The sequence below is a fragment of the Channa argus genome, chromosome 17 (genome assembly GCF_033026475.1).
Source record: "Channa argus isolate prfri chromosome 17, Channa argus male v1.0, whole genome shotgun sequence".
In the NCBI taxonomy this organism is placed as follows: domain Eukaryota; kingdom Metazoa; phylum Chordata; class Actinopteri; order Anabantiformes; family Channidae; genus Channa; species Channa argus.
The window spans coordinates 20646563-20665850 of NC_090213.1; the positions used below are offsets into that span (position 1 = coordinate 20646563).

Here is a 19288-nt window from a genome sequence, read left to right on the forward strand (position 1 = left end):
TTCACTTCTGAATTGTTAAATGGTTTTAAATTCTCCTACTCACGCTTGTAGAACTGCAATTGTTTTATTTTCATGTGCTTTCACTTTCACTAAATAGGGCTTTCAATCTCACAGCGGGGAAGACTGCAAGCATACGTAGCAGCTGGCTTTCAGCAATCACACCTTTACTCTAGGAAATGCCCATTCTAGTCATTGTTATTATTTTGCAGTTTTCCGGTAGCTATGTCCTTCTAGATGGTTTGTTGTTAAAACTTTGTTCAACTTCCATAACATAGATCCCTTTTAGCTACTATTACTTTTCTCAATTGTGTACTTTTGACTTGTCACTTTTGATTTCCATAGAAAATGAATGAGCCACTTGAAACCTGCCTTCCACTTGCCTCTTTTGATCAGCTTCCTGTAACATCAGACTTTGGCGTAGAAAATTCATTTAAACTTAAAACGGGTTTCAACTTTTTGTCTGCTGATCAGCTTCTTTGTATCTTTTATAATTTTTGAATAATGGCATGTTAAGTTTAAGGTACTTTTTGCTGATTTAGCAAATTTTCAATTAGTGTGTATTGCGGAATATTGGTGCAGCTCCAGTGGGTGACATCACATGCACTCTAAATTCTCACTTTCCACTTTTATCAAATTTCTTCTTCTTTTAGTTACTCAACTTTCATCTTTCATACACAAATACACAAATATATTTGTGTTCTTCCAGGAAATGTGACTCTCATAGTGACAGGACTTACGGTTCTTAGTGTAAGTGGCCAGAAGCAGAGAAATTATTTTCTAAAACTCGAAAGGCCATTATAACGGGGTCCAGAAATTCTCTTTTCAAAATTGCCACTATGTCTTTACTTTATTTAATATCTTCAAATTGAGTACACCACTGTGTTCGGTAAGGCCTTTTTTCAATAGCATTTATACTTATACATTCTCATTTTGCCCTTTTTGCGAGGCAAATCTAAGTCTAAGTAGTTTATAGCCTTTGTTCAGCTGTTTGTTCAAGTGTGAGTGAGTCAGCAGAGTGGCAGCAATTGTTGTCAGGGTTCCCAACCACTTTGCCTGACAGATTTTCTACTTGTGTGTTTATCTAGCATTTCAGTAAAATCGTTTTGACACTGAGCATCCCTAAACGATACATCTTGACCCTTTGAAACCGGAAACTGGTTAACAACCCTTGCTTGGAAATTACAGCGGCGAGCCTCAGCCTTTGTGCTCCTGCTGTATCCAGCACCAAAAACTCCCCCAACAGTTTCTTCTCTTGCTTCTTCAAACTGTACAGCCCCATCGACGGCAACAGGTACTTTATCCAAAGCATATGTTGTGTGTGCCTGACTAAGATTGAAGTTGTCATTGCTGATGTTCAGACATCATGACGCAACGAGGCCTGCATTTTTCCTTAAGACCTGGCTTTGTGCGTTTGTTGTGGTCTTCGTAGTCTCTTCATTAAAGTATTCAAACACGTGGTGGAGAATAGAGTTGGGGATGACGTTGATCGATTCTACCTGTTGGAGCGGAAAACAATTGGAAAACCCAGGGAGATAGTGCGAAGTTGCTTTCATATGGAACCAAGCCGAGGAGATCAAAAGGTCAGGCGGCTTTTAAAGGAGCATTTTGGCATTGAATATAAGATATCAGTAGCGTACATGGAAAAGGCCTTAAACTGGCAAACAATTAAGGCTGAAGATGGTGAAGCGCTCCATTCGTTCGCTCTTTTTCTATCTGCAATGGCAGATTTGGAATTCATGGAAGAGCTTAATACTACAAGCAACATACGGGTGATTGTTTACAAGCTTCAATATAAGTTGAGAGAGAAGTGGAGGAATGTGGCTTACGATCTTGGTAAGAAACACGATCATAATGCTAAGTTTATAGATGTAGTTGAGATCTCACTGCACCCTTATTATGGGGACATAGTAGACAAACCTAAAGAACACCTAAAGAGTCCTTCAGGTACCAAGTTAAGGAAGGTAGGTGGTATTAAAAAAAGCTTTACCAGTACTGCAAAGCAAGTGACTACACAAAAAGATGTGAGTGTAGAGCCTGGTTTTATTAAGACAGGCCATTCCAGTACCATCAAAGCCTCACCTGAGGGGCCTACTTCCTGAGAAACTGTCAGTTCTGCTCAGGGACGCACCCTACCCACCCACACCCTACTTTGCTGCACGTGAAGATCAAGAAGGAGAGGCAGTCCGTGGATAGTGATGAACCGACGCTATTCAACTGATTTGTGAACAGCAGATGTAATCAAAACTTCAATGACAGGTCTGGTTGCTTAAGCTTCATGTGGTGTTTGACTGTGGTGTGTCATATCAAGGAACCTCATTGAATGAGCAGCTCCTTCAAGGATCTTACTAGCACAATAATTGGGGTTCTGACTAGGTTTCGTCATGAGCCTGTGGCAATAGTGGCAGATTTGGAGGCCATGTTCCACCAGGTAAAGGTTTCGTCAGCCGGAACTAATCTCCTTAGATTCCTTGGGTGGCCAGATGGTGACGTTAGTCAGCTGATGGAAGAATACAGGATGGAGGTGCATCTGTATGGAGCCATTTCATCGCCCAGTTGTGCTAGCTCTGCACTCAGGCAATGCGCAGAAGACAACACACATCTGTTTGATGCCTGCACAGTAAATGAGGTGCTGTGAAACTTGAATGTAGACGACTGTCTAAAATCGGTTGAGACTGTTGAAATGGCTGAGTCTCTTTACCACAGTTTGTAGACTGTATGTCATATGGATGGCTTCAGGTTAAACAAGTGGATCAGCAACGATCTGATGGTGTTAGCAGCCATTCCGGAAGAGGAGAAGGCGCTAGAAATAACGGCTCTGGATCTGGATCAAAATACACTTCCAATGGAAAGGGTGCTGCATTCAGTCAGATCAATTCAAGTTCCGGGTCGTTATTCAAAAGCCCCCTACCAGAAGAGGGATTTTATCCATGTTGAGCACAGTGTATGATCCACTGGCAAAACTTGCACATGTGAATTTATATGCTAGGAAAATAATGCAGGAGCTTTGTAGGATGGGATTGGGATGGGATTACCCAAATGTGGTCACATTAGGTGCAAAGACTAGAGGAGCTAAATGACTTTGGAAGTGAGAGATGTTTCAAACCAAATGGCTTTGTTCAGACCGTCTACTCAACTGCATCATTTTGCAGACACTAGCAAGGATGTCTATGGGACAGTAACATACTTAGTCCAGCGAAACATCAGTAACCAAGTTCACAGTTCCTTTGTGTTGGGAAAGGCAAGAGTTGCCCCCCTAAAGCCCATGACTCGTTTGGAGCTTACTGCAGCAACCTTAGTAGTTCGTATGCAAAGGAAGGAGTTGGAGCTTCCACTGGAAGACTCTTTGTATTGGACTGACAGTACAGTGGTCCCAAAAAAAAAATTTGACAACGAGACATCACACGCTAATAGGGTGTCGTCGTTTCAGCAGACCTCAACAGTTTCACAGTGGCATTACGTGAACTCTCACCTTAATCCGGCAGATGGTGCATCAAGGGGACAGAACGTGAAATCCTTTCTGCAAAATAAGCTGTGGACATATGTACCTGATTTCCTTACACAAGCAGTCAAGAGGTGGCCACGGAATCCAGACTTGCAAGAGATTAATGTAGAAGATGTCGTACGTCAGATGTCTGACGTAAAAAGAAATGTCACAGTGAATGTTTTCACAGTTGAAGAAAGCACTGATATAATGCAAAGGTTGATAAAGTACTACTCATTATGGACACGCTTAAAGCGGGCTGTAGCGTGACTTCTGAGGTTGAAAGATATGCTTTTAACATTGTCTAGAAGGAAAAGGGAGGTGTTAGGAAATATCGTCCAAGATATTCAGCTTCAAGGAAAAATTGTGAACTACAAAACAAGACAGAAGACCCTAAACTCCAGGAAGCAGGGGATGAAATTTCAGCTCTGTTAAAAAAGGAACCATTGAAACGGAGCAGCCACATACATAGACTTAATGCAGTGCTTAAGGATGGAATTCTTCGCGTAGGTGGACGGCTCAGCTGAGCTGCCATCCCTGAGGTTAAGGCCATCGAGTATCTCAGCTTATACTGCAGGACATTCATAAACGGATAGGCCATGGTGGTCGCATCCATGTGTTGTCTACCTTGCATCAGAGATACTGGATACCAAATGCAATCTCGGCAATCAGAAAGATTCTATCCAGGTGTCGCAAAAGTGGTATGGGAGCGTTTAACACGATCCATTAGAAAGATTCTCAGAGCTACATTGAAATATCGACATTTGGATGAAGAGGGTCTGCAGACACCTCTGCGAGGTGGAAGCCATTATAAATAGTCGGCCAATAACTACATCTTCCAATGATCCCTGGGGAACTAAGTTGTGTTGATTGTCGATGAGTCGCCGCCTCCTAACCCCTAGGTGATGATAAAAGGATGAGCAAGGTCTAGTCCGTCAGGTTCGTATCAAGACGAGGACCAACGAGTTCGATAGACCCATAACGAAGATCTGTCTTCTCCAAGAATCAGATTGAGACAGTGGTAAAGACTTATATCCTACTGTGTGTTAAGTGCTGGTAAGCTCTGGCACCAGAAGAAAGAAGAGAACACCGTAGAAGAAAAGTCATGATTTTTGTGGGTTATTGTATGATTTGTTTTGAGTTTTTGTGCAAAGTAATTTAGTAATTGTTTCCAACATTAAATGTTACTAATATTGGAGCACAATTAGTGCCTGGTATGTATGAGCCAACCAAGGGTTTGCTCAGTTTGAGTCTTAGTTGTCTGCAGTATGTTAGTATGTACTGTGTATTGTGAACTGTACTGTATTGTTTGTCGTGTTATGTTTCTGTGTACTGATGTCGTCAGGAATGAGGAAACAGACAGAACTATTCATTTATTTATTGATAGAGATTTAAATTAGTGTTTGCCTGCTTCCCAAGGGCAAGAGAGAGTTCAGTTCAGCTCAGCTACTGAAGGGTGCAGATGTGACATGTTAGCTGGAGCAGAGGAACTGACTACAAAGTGGTGTGGACCGCACAGGAAGGTAGAAGAAAAAGGTTCAGTGTGTAGCTGTGGAGGCACACGATTTCTTACAGAGTTCTGCGAGTTCAGCCATACTTTGAGAAACTCGTTTGATGAAGCTGTTTGTGAACGTTCTTATGAGATTACTGTACTTAAACTTGTATGTACAATTGATCCAACATCAGCTAAGTTGAAAAGCAAGTACAATAAATGTTCAATGTTCGTCATACAATGATCTCTGGAGTGAAGTATTTGCTGGAGCATCAGATTCGATTAAGACCACTTCTACAAAGCGTTTAAATGATACAATGAGTTTGTGAAGTCTACCTAGTAATAGGTCCAGGTTCTAACTTAGGGACGGATTTCTGATCTACAGGATATGCACTTTCAAAATAAATCTCTTTATTAAAAGGTTTTTCAAAATTGCACGATTTAAGTTGTGAATTAAGTTTGTCATGAAGTCTAACTACAGCAAAAGGCCCAGGTTTAACCAGAAACACACATCAATGACCTACAGAAAACAAACTTTCAATATAAAATCATTTTTCCCAAAATTGCTAGCATTTAAATGGTAAAAGCCAGTTTGTGGTGAACTTTATCTTTATAACATCAACTTCTCTTTTAACATCTTTTTTAATTTCAATTTCTTACTCATTTACTTCCGTTTTTTCCTGAACTTTTACTATAAACATTTTACTTATTAACGTCTTCCTTTTTTCTTTCTTCTACTTTAAACTTTCAATTCAACTTTTCCTGTAACTTCTTTCTTTCTTTTCTTTCTTTCCTTTTTTCATCTTATTTCTTTTTCCTATTGTCCATATTTATCTTTCATCGTTTTCTGCATCTCTTGTTTGCATTCATGTTTACATCTTTAAACATGCAAACTTGTCAACTCTTGGCAGCTTCTGAGCGATCGGCATCTCTCCACCAGCTTAACAGCTCTCCCAAGTTATTTCTTCAGAAATTGCCTTTCCTAGTTACAATTGAAATTAACACCTTAAAAAAAAATTAAAAGTGCAAGATGATGTTCATGAAACAAATTTCTTATCAAGTGGCTTGCAACACTGTGCCCAGAAACAGTTACATATACAGCTAACAACATCAGGTGACTGATTGACGTGGAGTAAATCAAAATAGTTTAAAAGTGAAAGGATTTTGTTGATACAACGAACCAGAAGATAAAGTGTAAGGTGAGGAGGATCATACTTGGGTGGCTTGAGGTCCCTGTGAATGAGAGCCTTTGGTTTCATGCCATGGAGATAGGCCACGCCTTGGGAACACTGTAAACACCAGCTCATGGCATGGGAGGCAGTATAATAAGGGAGGGGTTCAGCACCATGCAGCACTGTGGACAAGAGAGCACAGTCACAAACACAATAGACAATAAGCCTGCAGAGGAGCTAAGCAAGAAGCTAGGCCTTTGGTGATTCATTAAACTGTCATGCCAGTATTTTCCCTACATTCATGCAGTTTTCCCCTGGCAACTTATTCATGCCAAAACATTAAGCACTGCAACTTGTGCTTTCTACACTATTTGGAACAAACACCCTAATAAACATTAATAAAACAATGAAAAAATACACCATGTGTGCATATGGTCCTATACATTTTTAAGCAGATATATTTTCAGACATTACGGTAGCCCATTAATGTCCAAAAGATTCCAAACCCTGAAAACTTTGGGAAATTACAGACTAATATTCTAAATTATGTGTCTAGCAAAAAAGTTATTAGTTAGTGAACAACTTAAGGTGTTTCTAGAAACAGTATTTTAACCAATTTCCAGTCTGGTTTCAGAAAACAGCACAACACTGTTTGTTACTCAGTTGCTGGATTGTAAAAAATATTGTGTTGCTTTTTTATTGATCTCTCCAAGGCATTCGACACTTTTGATTGCACATGTTTGATCAAATCTTTATTACAGATTGGTTTGTCAGACCAAGCCCGTTTTTGGTTTACTGACTATCTTTGAAATAGAGCAGTGTTTTCAAATGGCTGGTTCTACCTCCTCCCTCCTAGGAGTCTCTTAAGGAGTGCCACAGGGCTCAGTCTTAGAACCCACTCTATTCTATTTATATTCAAATGTGTTTGACAACCTATTAAATGCCTTGTATCATTTTTATGCTGATGACGCAGTACTTAAATGCAGATAAATCTCAAGTCATGGTATTTTCACACTCATTTGAGTTATCAGAGAATACCTCCTTAATAACAACTGCCCAAGGGAAACCGATAGAGTTAGTTTTCAGTTACAAGTATCTTTAATTTACCAGTGATACTTATAGTACTTATATATTAAAGTGCGTTTTATCTACTACTACTACTCTCCTTTCGGCTTATCCCATGAGTTCCGCATGTTGATTTTGGCACAGTTTTTACGCCGGATGCCCTTCCTGACGCAACCCTCCCAAATTTCTACCGGGCTTGGACCGGCACTGCACAGCTGTTAGGGGTTCAGTGTCCTGCCCAGGGACACTTCGACATATAGCCAGGGCCGGGGATCACCCTGTGGTCTGTAAGCAACTGCCTTTACCAACTGAGCTATAGCCGCCCCTATATTAAAGTGCGTTTTATAGTAACCAAAAAACAAACAAACAAATAAAAATGTTAACTATGACACAGCTATATTGCTGTGGCACTTTTATATAAAATAACCTATTTAGCAGCCTGGTAGATCAATAGGTTGAGCAGCAGGATGGGATGCAGGAATGCCGGATCAAATCCCAGATTATACACCAGGTGTGTCCCTGAGTGAGGCAGTCAGTGTTAGCTCCCTGGGTGCCACCCTGTGGCTACCCACTGCTCCCCCAAGGGGGGATGGGTTGAATGCAGAGGAAGAATTTCAGTGTAACATGTATGCGCAATATGTATATGTCCTCAATGAATAAAGGTTGTCGTTGTTGTTCTTCTTTCTAAATAAAAATTCAGCTTTCTTCTGTCAGCAGCCATGTTTGGTCTTTTAAAGACTGTGTGTGTGTTTTTTGATGCATCCTTGAGTTCTGTGTTAACCAGGAATAGCATTGATCTGCAACTATACCATCATCAAAATGTGAAGCTGCTCAATAAATATTTTCTACACTTTGTTAACGACACAGATAATTTGCCAAATTTACACAGTACACATTTAATTGGCAGGCAGCTGCTCAACGTTCGCTCGCAGCTTTACAATAAAATCAGATTTTAACCAATTTGTGGTCGAGAGACACACAGAAATCTCCGTTGGGGAAACACTGCAGATCATCACATTTATTTTTCACTTTCCTGATCAGGCAACTGCAAACACTAATGTAAATCCCTATCAATTACACAAATTAATGAATAGTTCTGTCTATAAATATTCTACAGGCATTGAAGAAATCCTAGTGGAAATAGTGCATACTGTAATCACAGAAACTCACATACACACACAATATCCTATTGTTATACCATCTTTATCATGATTATTCCATAAGGGAAAATACACTCAACACTATTCAGAATTCAAGTGTAACTGACAGAGATTCAGTAACTTGGTAGTAGTTGGAAGTAATTGCGAAGCACAAAGCAGATAATTCTGGTTTTCACATTTTGTTAAAATGAAAACCTTCCAATCCGAATGTAATGGAAACGATAGCTGTCCCGACCACACTTGTTATGACAGGTAAAATATATAAGGCGAGGTCGGAGTATGAAACACTCACATATAAATATTAATCACTTGCAATTTATCTTTTACAGCACAATTTACCTCTGATTTAAATAAATAGTCACACTTATACTGCATCCAAAAAGTATTCACATTTACTTTGTTGAAACACCTTTAGCACCATTTACAGCCTCAAGTCTTTTTAAATCTGATCCTACAAGCTTGGCACACCTATTTTTGGGCAGTTTCATTAGACCAGAGAATTTTGCTTCTCATGGTAAATGGTCTTTTAAATACTGCTTTTCTACCTATTGGCACTCAAAGCGCTTTACACTGCTTCTTATTCACTCAATCACACACCGATGGGGGAGCTTCTATGACTACTTATGACTACTTATGTACAAGTGATTTTTTGTTTTAATTTTTAATAAATTTGATTTTTCAAAGTATTGTTTGTGTAGTATAGTAAAATTTCGACAGAAATAATGAATTTGATCCATTTTGGAATAAGGCTGTATCACAAAATGTGGAAAAAGTTAAGCGCTGGGAATACTTTCTGGATGCATGTATGGGAAACTGGTAAGATAGAGATATTACATCCAAAACATCCAAAAACTTGCTAACGTAAAAATTAATAATCCCTAACTCTACAGACTACAGTATGTGGGGCAGGTCATAGACAAAGCACGAGGCAAGAGTTTATTAAGTGTTTAAAATCAGCATTGCAGACCCAGAACAGCAGCAGTATCAGCAGCTAAACATCTAAAAGGGCTTTCGTTCTCTTGTCATTAAGGCTTGTAATATTACAGCTAGTAATGATGGTCAAAACTAGGAAAACAAGACTTACAGGAAATAGACAGAACCATACTAATACTAGAGAGTGTAAAATGCAAACTATTCTTACTGTAATAACTTTGATTAATGATAAGCAAACTTATAATCGTTTATTGTTTTCAATATTTGTTAATATTATGTTAAATCCCTAATTCTGTTTAGTTGTAGTTAGTTTAGCCAGTGGTTTGATTCAGTTTAGTTTTTATTTCAATGACTAATTTCTGTTTTGATTTAGTTTATTTTAAAAAAAAATTGTTGTCAAGGAGCAGTGGGGTGTAAAAAATATTCTGACCATCAAGATGTGTTAAATCTCTGACTACAGATTCTGTTATGCATTATTAATATAAAATGTTTTCAAGTTCCACCCAGTACGGTTAACAAAATATGTTTATTATAGACTCATGATCAGGTGGGGGCAGTAAATGGTAAATGATCTGCACTTATATAGCGCTTTTCTACTTATCGGAACTCAAAGCGCTTTACACTGCTTCTTATTCACCCATTCACACTCACAATCACACACACACTCATAGAATAATGGAGGAGCTGCTATGTAGCTGGCCAACACTCATCGGGAGCAACTAAGTCGCAGTTCAGTATATTGCTCAAGGACACTCAAGGATTGAACCAACAAACGATCATTGATCAAACGATCAAAGATTGGTGGACTACCACTCTACCTTCCTGCGACACAGACGCCCCGCAGCATTGGCAGAGTAGATTTATAATATGAATGGGTTTCTTTAGCCCAGTCACACAGTTAGGCAAATTAATGTGCACAGTCTGTGGAGATTAGAATTTTAGATCAAACACAGCATTTTCACTGTTTGAAAAACTTGCTACAGTCTGGCAAATATATCATTACCAGTCTCAATGAATAGACCGAGTAGCGCATTTTACAGTTACAAGCTGGTACTGCAGCTTGCAGAATATGGTGCTGGTATCATTCTCAGTACACTTTCTCTCTATCTTTTTCCAATAATGTGTCTTTTTTATTAATCCTGAGAGATGCTTTTTTTTTAACACTGTCAAACGTATGCCATAGGTGCCTGAAAAAGAAATTCAGCTTTTTATACAACAAAAGGCAACACTGAAAGAAGTATGTGTATAATTAATTTCTAAATGCATATACAGTAGACATTTCAAATCAACATAGGCTAAGCAAGGGTGCCATTTTATGTAGATGTACTTATACAACCAGTATATTTGAAGCCAGCATTATATGTCCTGGAGCACTACATTGCTCAGACTTTTGGGACATGCAGTTGTCAGTAGAGCAGGCAGACAGAACTTTGCATAGATTTGGTCTGGCCTTCTTGAAAAATACATGTTCATTTTGGTTTTAGCAACCATTATAGTTTAATTTTGGTTTTAGATTTACTTCTGATAAATAATTGTATTTCAGTTTACAAACATGTTTCTGAACAAAAAGCCTTCTTGTTTGTCTTTGTTTTAAGATATAATAACCCTTGGGCTACATTTTGTCAGATTAGCTTGCACTCTATAACCGTTTATATTAAAGAAACCTCCTCTCTACTGGTGTTTAGTTTGCCCTTCTTTAAGGCTTCTTTCTGAAATCCCACAGCACTAAAAAGAAACATCACACTAAAGAATCAGCAAAACACATATCATATAGACTTAAAATCATTTGACCATGAATGGTCAAACATTTTGTTTTCTGCAGCAACATGTGTGTAATAAACTGTTGACTCTGGGGACTGCTACAACTTGCATTTCAGGAGCAGGCAGAGGTAACTGCTGACAGGTAGTATGAGGTATGAAGTATGGTTAAGCACAGTGACATATATGTATAGGCTATGGCACTAAAAATCTAATTGCAAATCTCCTTATTAAATCTATACCCTTTCGAATGCCATATTGAATTTTTCCATAGATTTAGAGACCATAAAATCTGTTGGAAGAAATATTCCTTCTGCTGTAAGGGAGAATGGCATTTGTATTTTAGGAGGATGTATTAACCTGCAGCTAATTTCTAATTCAGTGAATATTAATTAATCAGATCACTGATGTTTTGTGGGTCTGATACAGTTAATGTTACCTAAATGTAACTTCTGCAAAGAACGTAGGCTAAACCAAGGCTCTTGTCTAGGGCTAAAAGAAGTCTTGAGCAGCTTTATGCATGTTACATTGGTCATCCAAAGTCTTCACTTGTTACACTTCTATTTTGAATATCATGGCTGAAATTCTGTCACTCCTGCTAAACAAATGTAGAGTTTAGCTCTGTAACTGCAACAGAATTAAAACGCATGTCTCCACTTTGGGAGGAAAGGTGCAATTTTTTTACACACTGCTGTGAGTATGTCCAGCTCTGTTGTTTTATTTTTAATTTCAGCATATTGCTTCCCGTGTTTTTGTTGTGCTGAATGATTCTTTAAAAGGAGAAGTTTTGCTGCCTAAACATAATCCACTAGAACCACTAGAAGCATAGAAGTTACATCAGTGCAGTAAATTTATGTAAGGCACCATGGTCAGTTCTACCAAGTGGCCAAGGGTGGCCATGGCCACCTGTATTTTGGACAATATGCATATTGATATTGATACAATTGCAGTTTAATCCTGCGTCTTATGCTGTTTCTCCTGTGGCATAGTAGAAACTTTCAGAAAAAAAAACAAACATCTAGTAACTGGTCTAAAATACAAATAATAATACAGTAAGTAAGAAATCCACAGTCCTTCCCCACCAACCCAATCTCAGAAAGAGCTGATCAAAGAAAGACAAGTGACTGAACATGCAAACAGTGAGAGGGTTGTGTTCATTTAACTCTTAACAAAGTGTGCCAAAATCAGCATCAGTTTTGCTGCCTAGCACAGCGTTACTCACCGTTATACAATGAGCCTCCTTCAGCATATTCCATCACAAGGCAGACCTGAGTGAGAAACATAATGATCAAAACCTCAGGGATTGAACCACACAGATACAGTAATTCCAACATCTAAGACTATATTAGGACAAACCATTACTGGGGAGCAGGAGCATCAGTGTGACTATGAAGTTAAAACAGCATAACATTAATTCAATTTAACTTACTGGATTATTGCAAGAGCCATACAACTTCACAATGTTGGGGTGATTTACACGTGACAATTGCCGGAGCTGGAGAAAAAGGCAGAAAAACATGTTACTCAAACTGACATTTGCAAGTCATCCCAGAAGTGCTGTTCATTGGCAACTAGACTTGCTTGAAGTTCTAAGGGTCGTCAGACTTAATCCTAAGAGTTCCTGAATCCTTACCCCTATGCCTGTTTCACGTATGAACTCAGGACAACATTAGGAGGATTTATCATCAGCCATTGTCCGGAGTGGCCTTTCAGACATGTAACATGTAACAACGGGAGATCGCCCAAGTGAGAAGCCTTCCACACGTGTAAAAGCCGCTTGATTTTCATAAGCTATTAGCGAGGACAGAAGGCTTAACTCAAAAATGTAGGCTGTGGAAAACAACAACAGTTGAGTGATACAAACTTCATCAACATGCCCAGTCTCTTCCTTTTAATCCTCCCAACCATTCGGGACAGAGCAACATGCAACATGCACAAGCTCTCGCACACAATACGGACATTGGACTAAGTCCGGATAATGTTTGCGTTCACACATACATCCCCTCCATAAAAAAAGAAATAAAAAAGTCTAATTCCAGTGCATGTCTGAAAGGGGCTTTAGAATGCAGTTCTTTCATCACGCCTAAGGTGACCTGACAGTCATTCACGCTCTAAACCCTATGTCTCCAACAACACACATAAAAATTGGGTGGGACAAAAAGCCCCAGGTGACCATTAAACTGACAAGTAACAACTCCACAGAGTTTATCGGCCTGTCTCTCTAGCCAGTTAGTAGGAACTGAAGAAGCCTTTCAGATGAGAGGTGAAACACCTTCAGGAACTACAAGCAAGTCTAGCTGCCGCTAAACGGCATTTCAGTGGTAACCATGACCTGGATGACTTTGTCTTCACAGATGGTAAACTTCCTAGAAAAACTTTTAAGTACACAAATGTTCATCATCAAAGTGCTCTGCTCCATAGTGATGCTAGGGGCTGGATTATGGAGTTTAAAGTTGATTTATGGTCCTGGATTGAACACACACAGGCTATGCAGTAGGCTATGCAAATGGCCTATGCCAATATGCAATTACAACACCAAACTGCTAGTCAGTTTGGGGCTTTCTATGACATTGTGAAGGGTTTTCTTCACCACTATAGTGAGTTTGGTGTACTACAAGCAACAGTAACTAAAACTGAGCAGACCATGTTGGAGTTGGAGTTATTACATGCTAAACTGTTAATTTTATTAGAATTACTGCAACATGCAAAATATATGGGACATGACACAGTACCTACATGAGATCTATGGCATAGACTCCACACACACACACATATATAAATCAAGCCTCCATCACATGTTCATCATACCTAAGCCAGTCCACAGCTGCACAAGAACCAAAGTGTTTTAAATGGAATGGCTGGACCAAGTCCTGAACAAAGCACAGACAAAAGAACTGTACCCCATTTTGCCTTTTGTTCAGCTTACCACTAACAGCCAAAAGAGATCCCAGTGGCCCAATGCCCTCACAGTGAAGCCACAATAATAAGGTGACATGGGAGAGCTATGCCAAAAGACCGACCGACTGACCCAACAGGCACTTTATTAATCCCAAGGGAAATTCCAAGCATCTTGCAGGTTAAAGTCATTGAGAGGCACCTAACAGTGTGGATATAAAGTGGAATGGAAAAAGCAAAATGCAAAAAAGGAAACTTACAATGAATAAATACAGTAGAAAAAGAATATCAAGTTTCACTAAAGCTCAACAGAATTAAAGGGTGACTTAAAATTTCAACTTGCTCTCTATGGCTTTAGTTTAGGGTGTAAATGTACATTCATGTTTTTAGAACTTCCTTCTGACGTCACTCTTCCAGATGACATCTCCTGGAGGAGTTTTCCATCATTAGGAGTTCAGATGATTACGTCTGGGGAACTCTGGAAAAGCAGGTTGACCATGATTACAAACTCTATAGTGTGAGCAACAAGATAACTGTTTGAACTGTTTCCTCCAAGTGATGTCACCTGTTGCATTTTTTAGCTAAAAGTAGAGATATTTTAGTAGCGAACAAAAGCCCCTTTCAGACATGCAGCGGAATTCTGACATTATACTGACATTTTTAGGAGTTGGTGTATGTGTGAACAAAAATGTTAGAATAAAACGCTGCCAACCTTGACCTGTTGGAGGCCATAATGAAATTTGTTGTGCTGTCTTCCAAGTTGGTTAGGAATAGTATTTAAAAGAACACTACTCTCTGTAAACCAAAGATGTATGGAGCCACAACATTAGGTACAGGTCTACAATATAAAAGTTTGAAACTGTTGAAACTGAAAGTTGGTAATACTAATATATGTTTATTATTAAGGTTATGGTGGGTGGTGGAATATTACTGGAGTGCTTAATATTAAGGGTGGTTCTAGTTCTGGCTTTTGCCATCCTATTTAAAATGGCGGGTGGAACCACCTCCAAAAACCAAGAAGTTAGACAAGTTATAATATATAAGTTATAAAGTAGAATTTGATTTGTATAGTTGTACCTAATGTTGTGGCTGATCAAGTGTGAAGTAAGAGACATACCACTCTGAACACACCAGTACGTAACAAGCATCCCTTGTTGTTCCAAAAACTCAAACAGATTGAGTTTTACTCTAGTAAAACTGTCATAGATCTTAGATTATTTTTAGAATCTTTTATTCAAATCAAGTCCATTATTTAAGAGCGAATTTTTGTTCTGGATCAGGACATTCAGTAAGTACGAATTCCATAAATCAAGATTTGATATTCTGCTGTTATGTATGCTGTACTGAATTTACAATGATCTTTGGCACTAACATTTGATAGACAAGAAGTTAAGAAGAAATTTACTTGGGAGCTGTCAAAAAGCCATGTAACTAAAAGGAAAGTGAAGACATGAAAATATAAACACATAGCTCAATGAACAAACACCACTGTCTACCCCACTTCAAAAATTAAAAAAAGACCCACAATTAACACGACTACTGATTACATTGTCATTAAAAGAAACTGATGGAGCTCAACGGATTTACAAATAAACATGTTGTAGCACTGAAAAAATACACAAACAACAATACAAAAACAACAATACCTCAACAATAAAGGCTTTCCTTTCTGATTCACTCTCAATGGTCTTGATTGCAACATCTTTGCCTTTCCATTTGGCTTTGCAAACAACCCCAAAAGCACCTCTCCCCACCACCTGAAAATGGGTAGTTAAGAATACGTTATTGCTAGGCACAACCTTCTTTATCATATACTCTGAACATTCATTTAGAGCAATAACTGATTCTTGTCAGTGCTGGGAGGATGAGCAGAACAAATAATTAAACAATAACATACCTCCTCAACTTCAATATCATCATAGTTGATTTCTTCAAATGGGTATCCAGGAGGTGTTTCAAGCATATCGGCAGATGTTAGAGACATTACTAGCTAACGTCAGCTAGTAACTTACTGAAAACAAAACACATTTCAGACAAATAAAACATAGGAGTAATGTTAATGCCTATTTTCTTAAATACACTTCATTAACTTCAATAACGGTACATATATCATAACGACTCAACTGCGAGTCAATTGCTTAGTGTGTTTTAAGTAACTCGCTGAGAACTATTGCATAGTCTGTCGTGAGCTGCAAAACGAAGTAGTTAAACCGGTATAAAGTTGCATTCTGTCAGGTTGTGTGATGCATTGAACCAACTGGCTACAGCGTAATGTTAGCTGCACAATTGTTAGCGGAACTAACTATGAATGCTTTAGAAGAACAAACGTTATCACTTCAGATCAAACGCTGACAGACAAAACGTTAATCAAGTAATCAAGTTACAGGCCGACAGTAACGTTATAAATCACTGCTGGCCACTGTTAAATATTACCATTCCACAGCTGCAAGTCAAAACAAGCTGCGCAAGGCCTAGAGTGCACTGGCTAGCCGCCTAACGGCTGCTAGCTAGATTACTGGCCTGGTTGCTAACGCTAGGTACCGGGACTTATTAGCTTCAACAATCCAACCCTTCGCAGTTGACTTGAGACCAGTGCCGACTCTCTGGACATGGGGATGTGTTCTACTATTCATGTACGGAAATCCGAAAAATAACGTCCATTTTTAAAATAATACACTTTCATTTTTCACTTGATAGCCAAACATAACTTTTCATAACTCGTCTAGCAGACTTGCTAGGAGTGTGTTTTTATTCTTCGCAAGAGCAGCTCCATCAGGAAGTGTGTGCTCACTTCAATTCTGTCCCCCAATCGCCAAGTTAAACCGGAATGTCATTCTATCTTTGCATACGATAATACTCGCTCTTCGATTATTTGTCGTTTTTCCTTTATTTTTCCTAAATTTTGACTTGGGTTGAACTTTGTAGTAAGGATGGTGAAAGATACTGTAGGACCCACCATTATATTTACTGAGGGTTATTGGTGGCTGGTGTTGACTAAGAGAGATTGAGGCTGACAAGACTTTGAGAAACTTTGAAAAGTCAATTCACATTCCTGTGTGATGTATGGAGCAAATAATTGAAAGATACTGGGAACTTTAATGCAAATAGTGCATAGAGTTTTACTGGACCAGTTGATAAATATTTTCTGGATAAAACTCAGATCATATTCCATTTCCTTCGTACCATACAAGTGACTCTTCTAAAAACATATGGCAGACATTTTATATTATGACTCTGCTTAATATAACAATATAATTAAAAGCCACTATTTGACTTGTGAAAACTTCCTAGTTCTATTATCAAAATAAAAACTAGAGAAATCAGGTATTTATCTCAAGTGCTAAGGTTTGAATAAAACATAAAATGAAAAAGAATTCTAGATGTTGATGATTGATCGCTGAGATTCTTAAGCTGAACCCTGTCCATACCTGCCCACTAATGATAATACCAAGTGTTGCTAATGTTGTTGCTGATTATTGTGCCTAGAATAATAACCAGTTTATTCAATTTAATATCAGTAATTTTCACTGTGTGTTAAAGAGACAAATTAAAAAAAAACTCTCCATTTTGTCTAATTAAGATATAAAATCAACCTTGTGGAGTTTGGGTGCTCATCTGAATTCAAGTTAAAAGTGCTGCACAGTGGAAAAGGCAAAAATAATAATAAATTCAAAATGACTGGTTAACCCACACAACATGTATTTTGGAGAATGTACAATATCTAATCCCAATAAAGTTCAATAATGCTTAGTCAATAAAGCTTTCTTAAAAACAACTTGTTGTTTCAGAGTTCCTTGCCCGTCCCTCTATGGTTGATCTGGGATGATCTGAGAGGAAGTTATGCTGAACATTGAAGTTACAATTTAGGTTTGCAAGCAAGACACTCCTTGATCAGACAAGTAGCCCACATGTAATTTCAAAATTACATTTGTGAGGAGGGATGTTATAACACAGCACTTGATGAATGCTAATTACATGCCCCACTCATAGGGAGTAATAAGCAAGTTCCCAGTGGAGGCTTTCCAAACCACTAGGCAAGCACAACTCATACTAATGAGCAAGAACTAATTTGTTGTGATATTGAACAGAGGGTTGTTAATAGCAAGAGCCATCCCTCTCCCCCGAAATAATTATTCTAATTGTTCATTTCAAAGGTGATTAAAATTCTCTCACCTGGCAAATTTTTGGGGGGGGGGGAGGAGGGGGACTACTTGCACTAGTTTAATCTGTCAGCTTCCTCAAATCTTTAAAGAGTCAGTCGTTCTTATGGACAAGTGATGCAGCTGTGGCATCAACATGCAACAACCTAATAGCAGTAATAAAGATGTGTAATACCCTTAAACCCAAAATGACCAAAGTGATTCACCAGCTTGCAGTTGAACTAATACAAAGATTCATGTTTATTTTTCAAAGTGGTATTAATAGAAACTTGATTATTATTATGATTATTTATTATTATTAAGGCTTTTAAAACTAAACTTTTTCCTGCTATTTAACAATTATTGTTTTTCTACAAGAACAACCACTATAGGAAATAACGGTCACAATTTACAGCTCTTGTTATGTTCCTGCATTATATTCAGAGGTGATTCGACTGTTTTGACCAAGCTATTTAAAATCAGCGGGGCAAAACATTATCCATTTTATAGTATAAAATATTACATTGTATTATAGAATTCCCTTTCAACATAATGCACTCCAATACCACTCCACCACCCACTATGTCCTCATTAATAAACACGTTATCCTTTTAAAAACTGAAAATTATAACCTTGTTTTCCTAATGTAGTGGCTGATGGGTATAAGTCCTACTTGGCAAAAAACTAAAGCAGTCTGCACTTGCTGTAGATAATAACATGATTCATGTAAGACTTTAGCTGGTGCACATTGTACTTCAAACAAACAGCTCTTTCCTGATATCCTAATATCATGCTGAACCAGGAGAATGTTCTCATAATTTTGGAGCCAGGTGTTGCTTCTACATATAGTTATAGTTTTTATTAGTGATCATCTCTGCATTTGTGTTTTTGTTTTCTTCTGATGCCTTTGCAGTGTTTGCTTCAGACAGTCATTCCTATTACCCAAGATCAGTGTGTCATGGAATCTTGTGACCACACGGTGCTGCTATTGTACTTTTAATGCTGATTGCACCTTGAGATGAGCCTGACTGTGGTCAGTCATGGGTTTCTGTTTCTGTCCTCTTATATATGGTCATTATATTTCATCTATTAGTGTATTAATATTCACAGAAGTTTCTCACTATAAGAACACATTTATTTATATTTTTATGTAAGCATCAGCACTTTCTTACTCTTCCCTTCTTAGGAAATAA

The 19288-nt window shown here is 38.3% G+C and overlaps 1 protein-coding gene across 13 annotated transcripts in view; it reads right to left on the reverse strand.

Moving 5' to 3' along the window:
* The window catches only part of map3k7 (mitogen-activated protein kinase kinase kinase 7), a 36429-nt gene extending 19681 nt beyond the window's left edge, over window positions 1-16748 (reverse strand). For 2 of the 13 annotated variants that reach the window (XM_067481624.1, XM_067481628.1), the window contains exons 1-5: window positions 15854-16748; window positions 15603-15713; window positions 12491-12556; window positions 12284-12329; window positions 6189-6327 (exon numbers count right to left, since the gene is read on the reverse strand). In XM_067481624.1, coding sequence (XP_067337725.1) covers window positions 6189-6327; window positions 12284-12329; window positions 12491-12556; window positions 15603-15713; window positions 15854-15940 — 449 coding nt within the window. In that variant the 5' untranslated portion in view covers window positions 15941-16748. Of the gene's footprint in view, window positions 1-6188; window positions 6328-12283; window positions 12330-12490; window positions 12557-13987; window positions 14272-14332; window positions 14435-15602; window positions 15714-15853 lie in introns of those variants that run through there. The other 11 variants (XM_067481620.1, XM_067481622.1, XM_067481621.1 and 8 more) reach the window with 11 other exon arrangements.
* Window positions 16749-19288: the final 2540 nt, after the last annotated feature.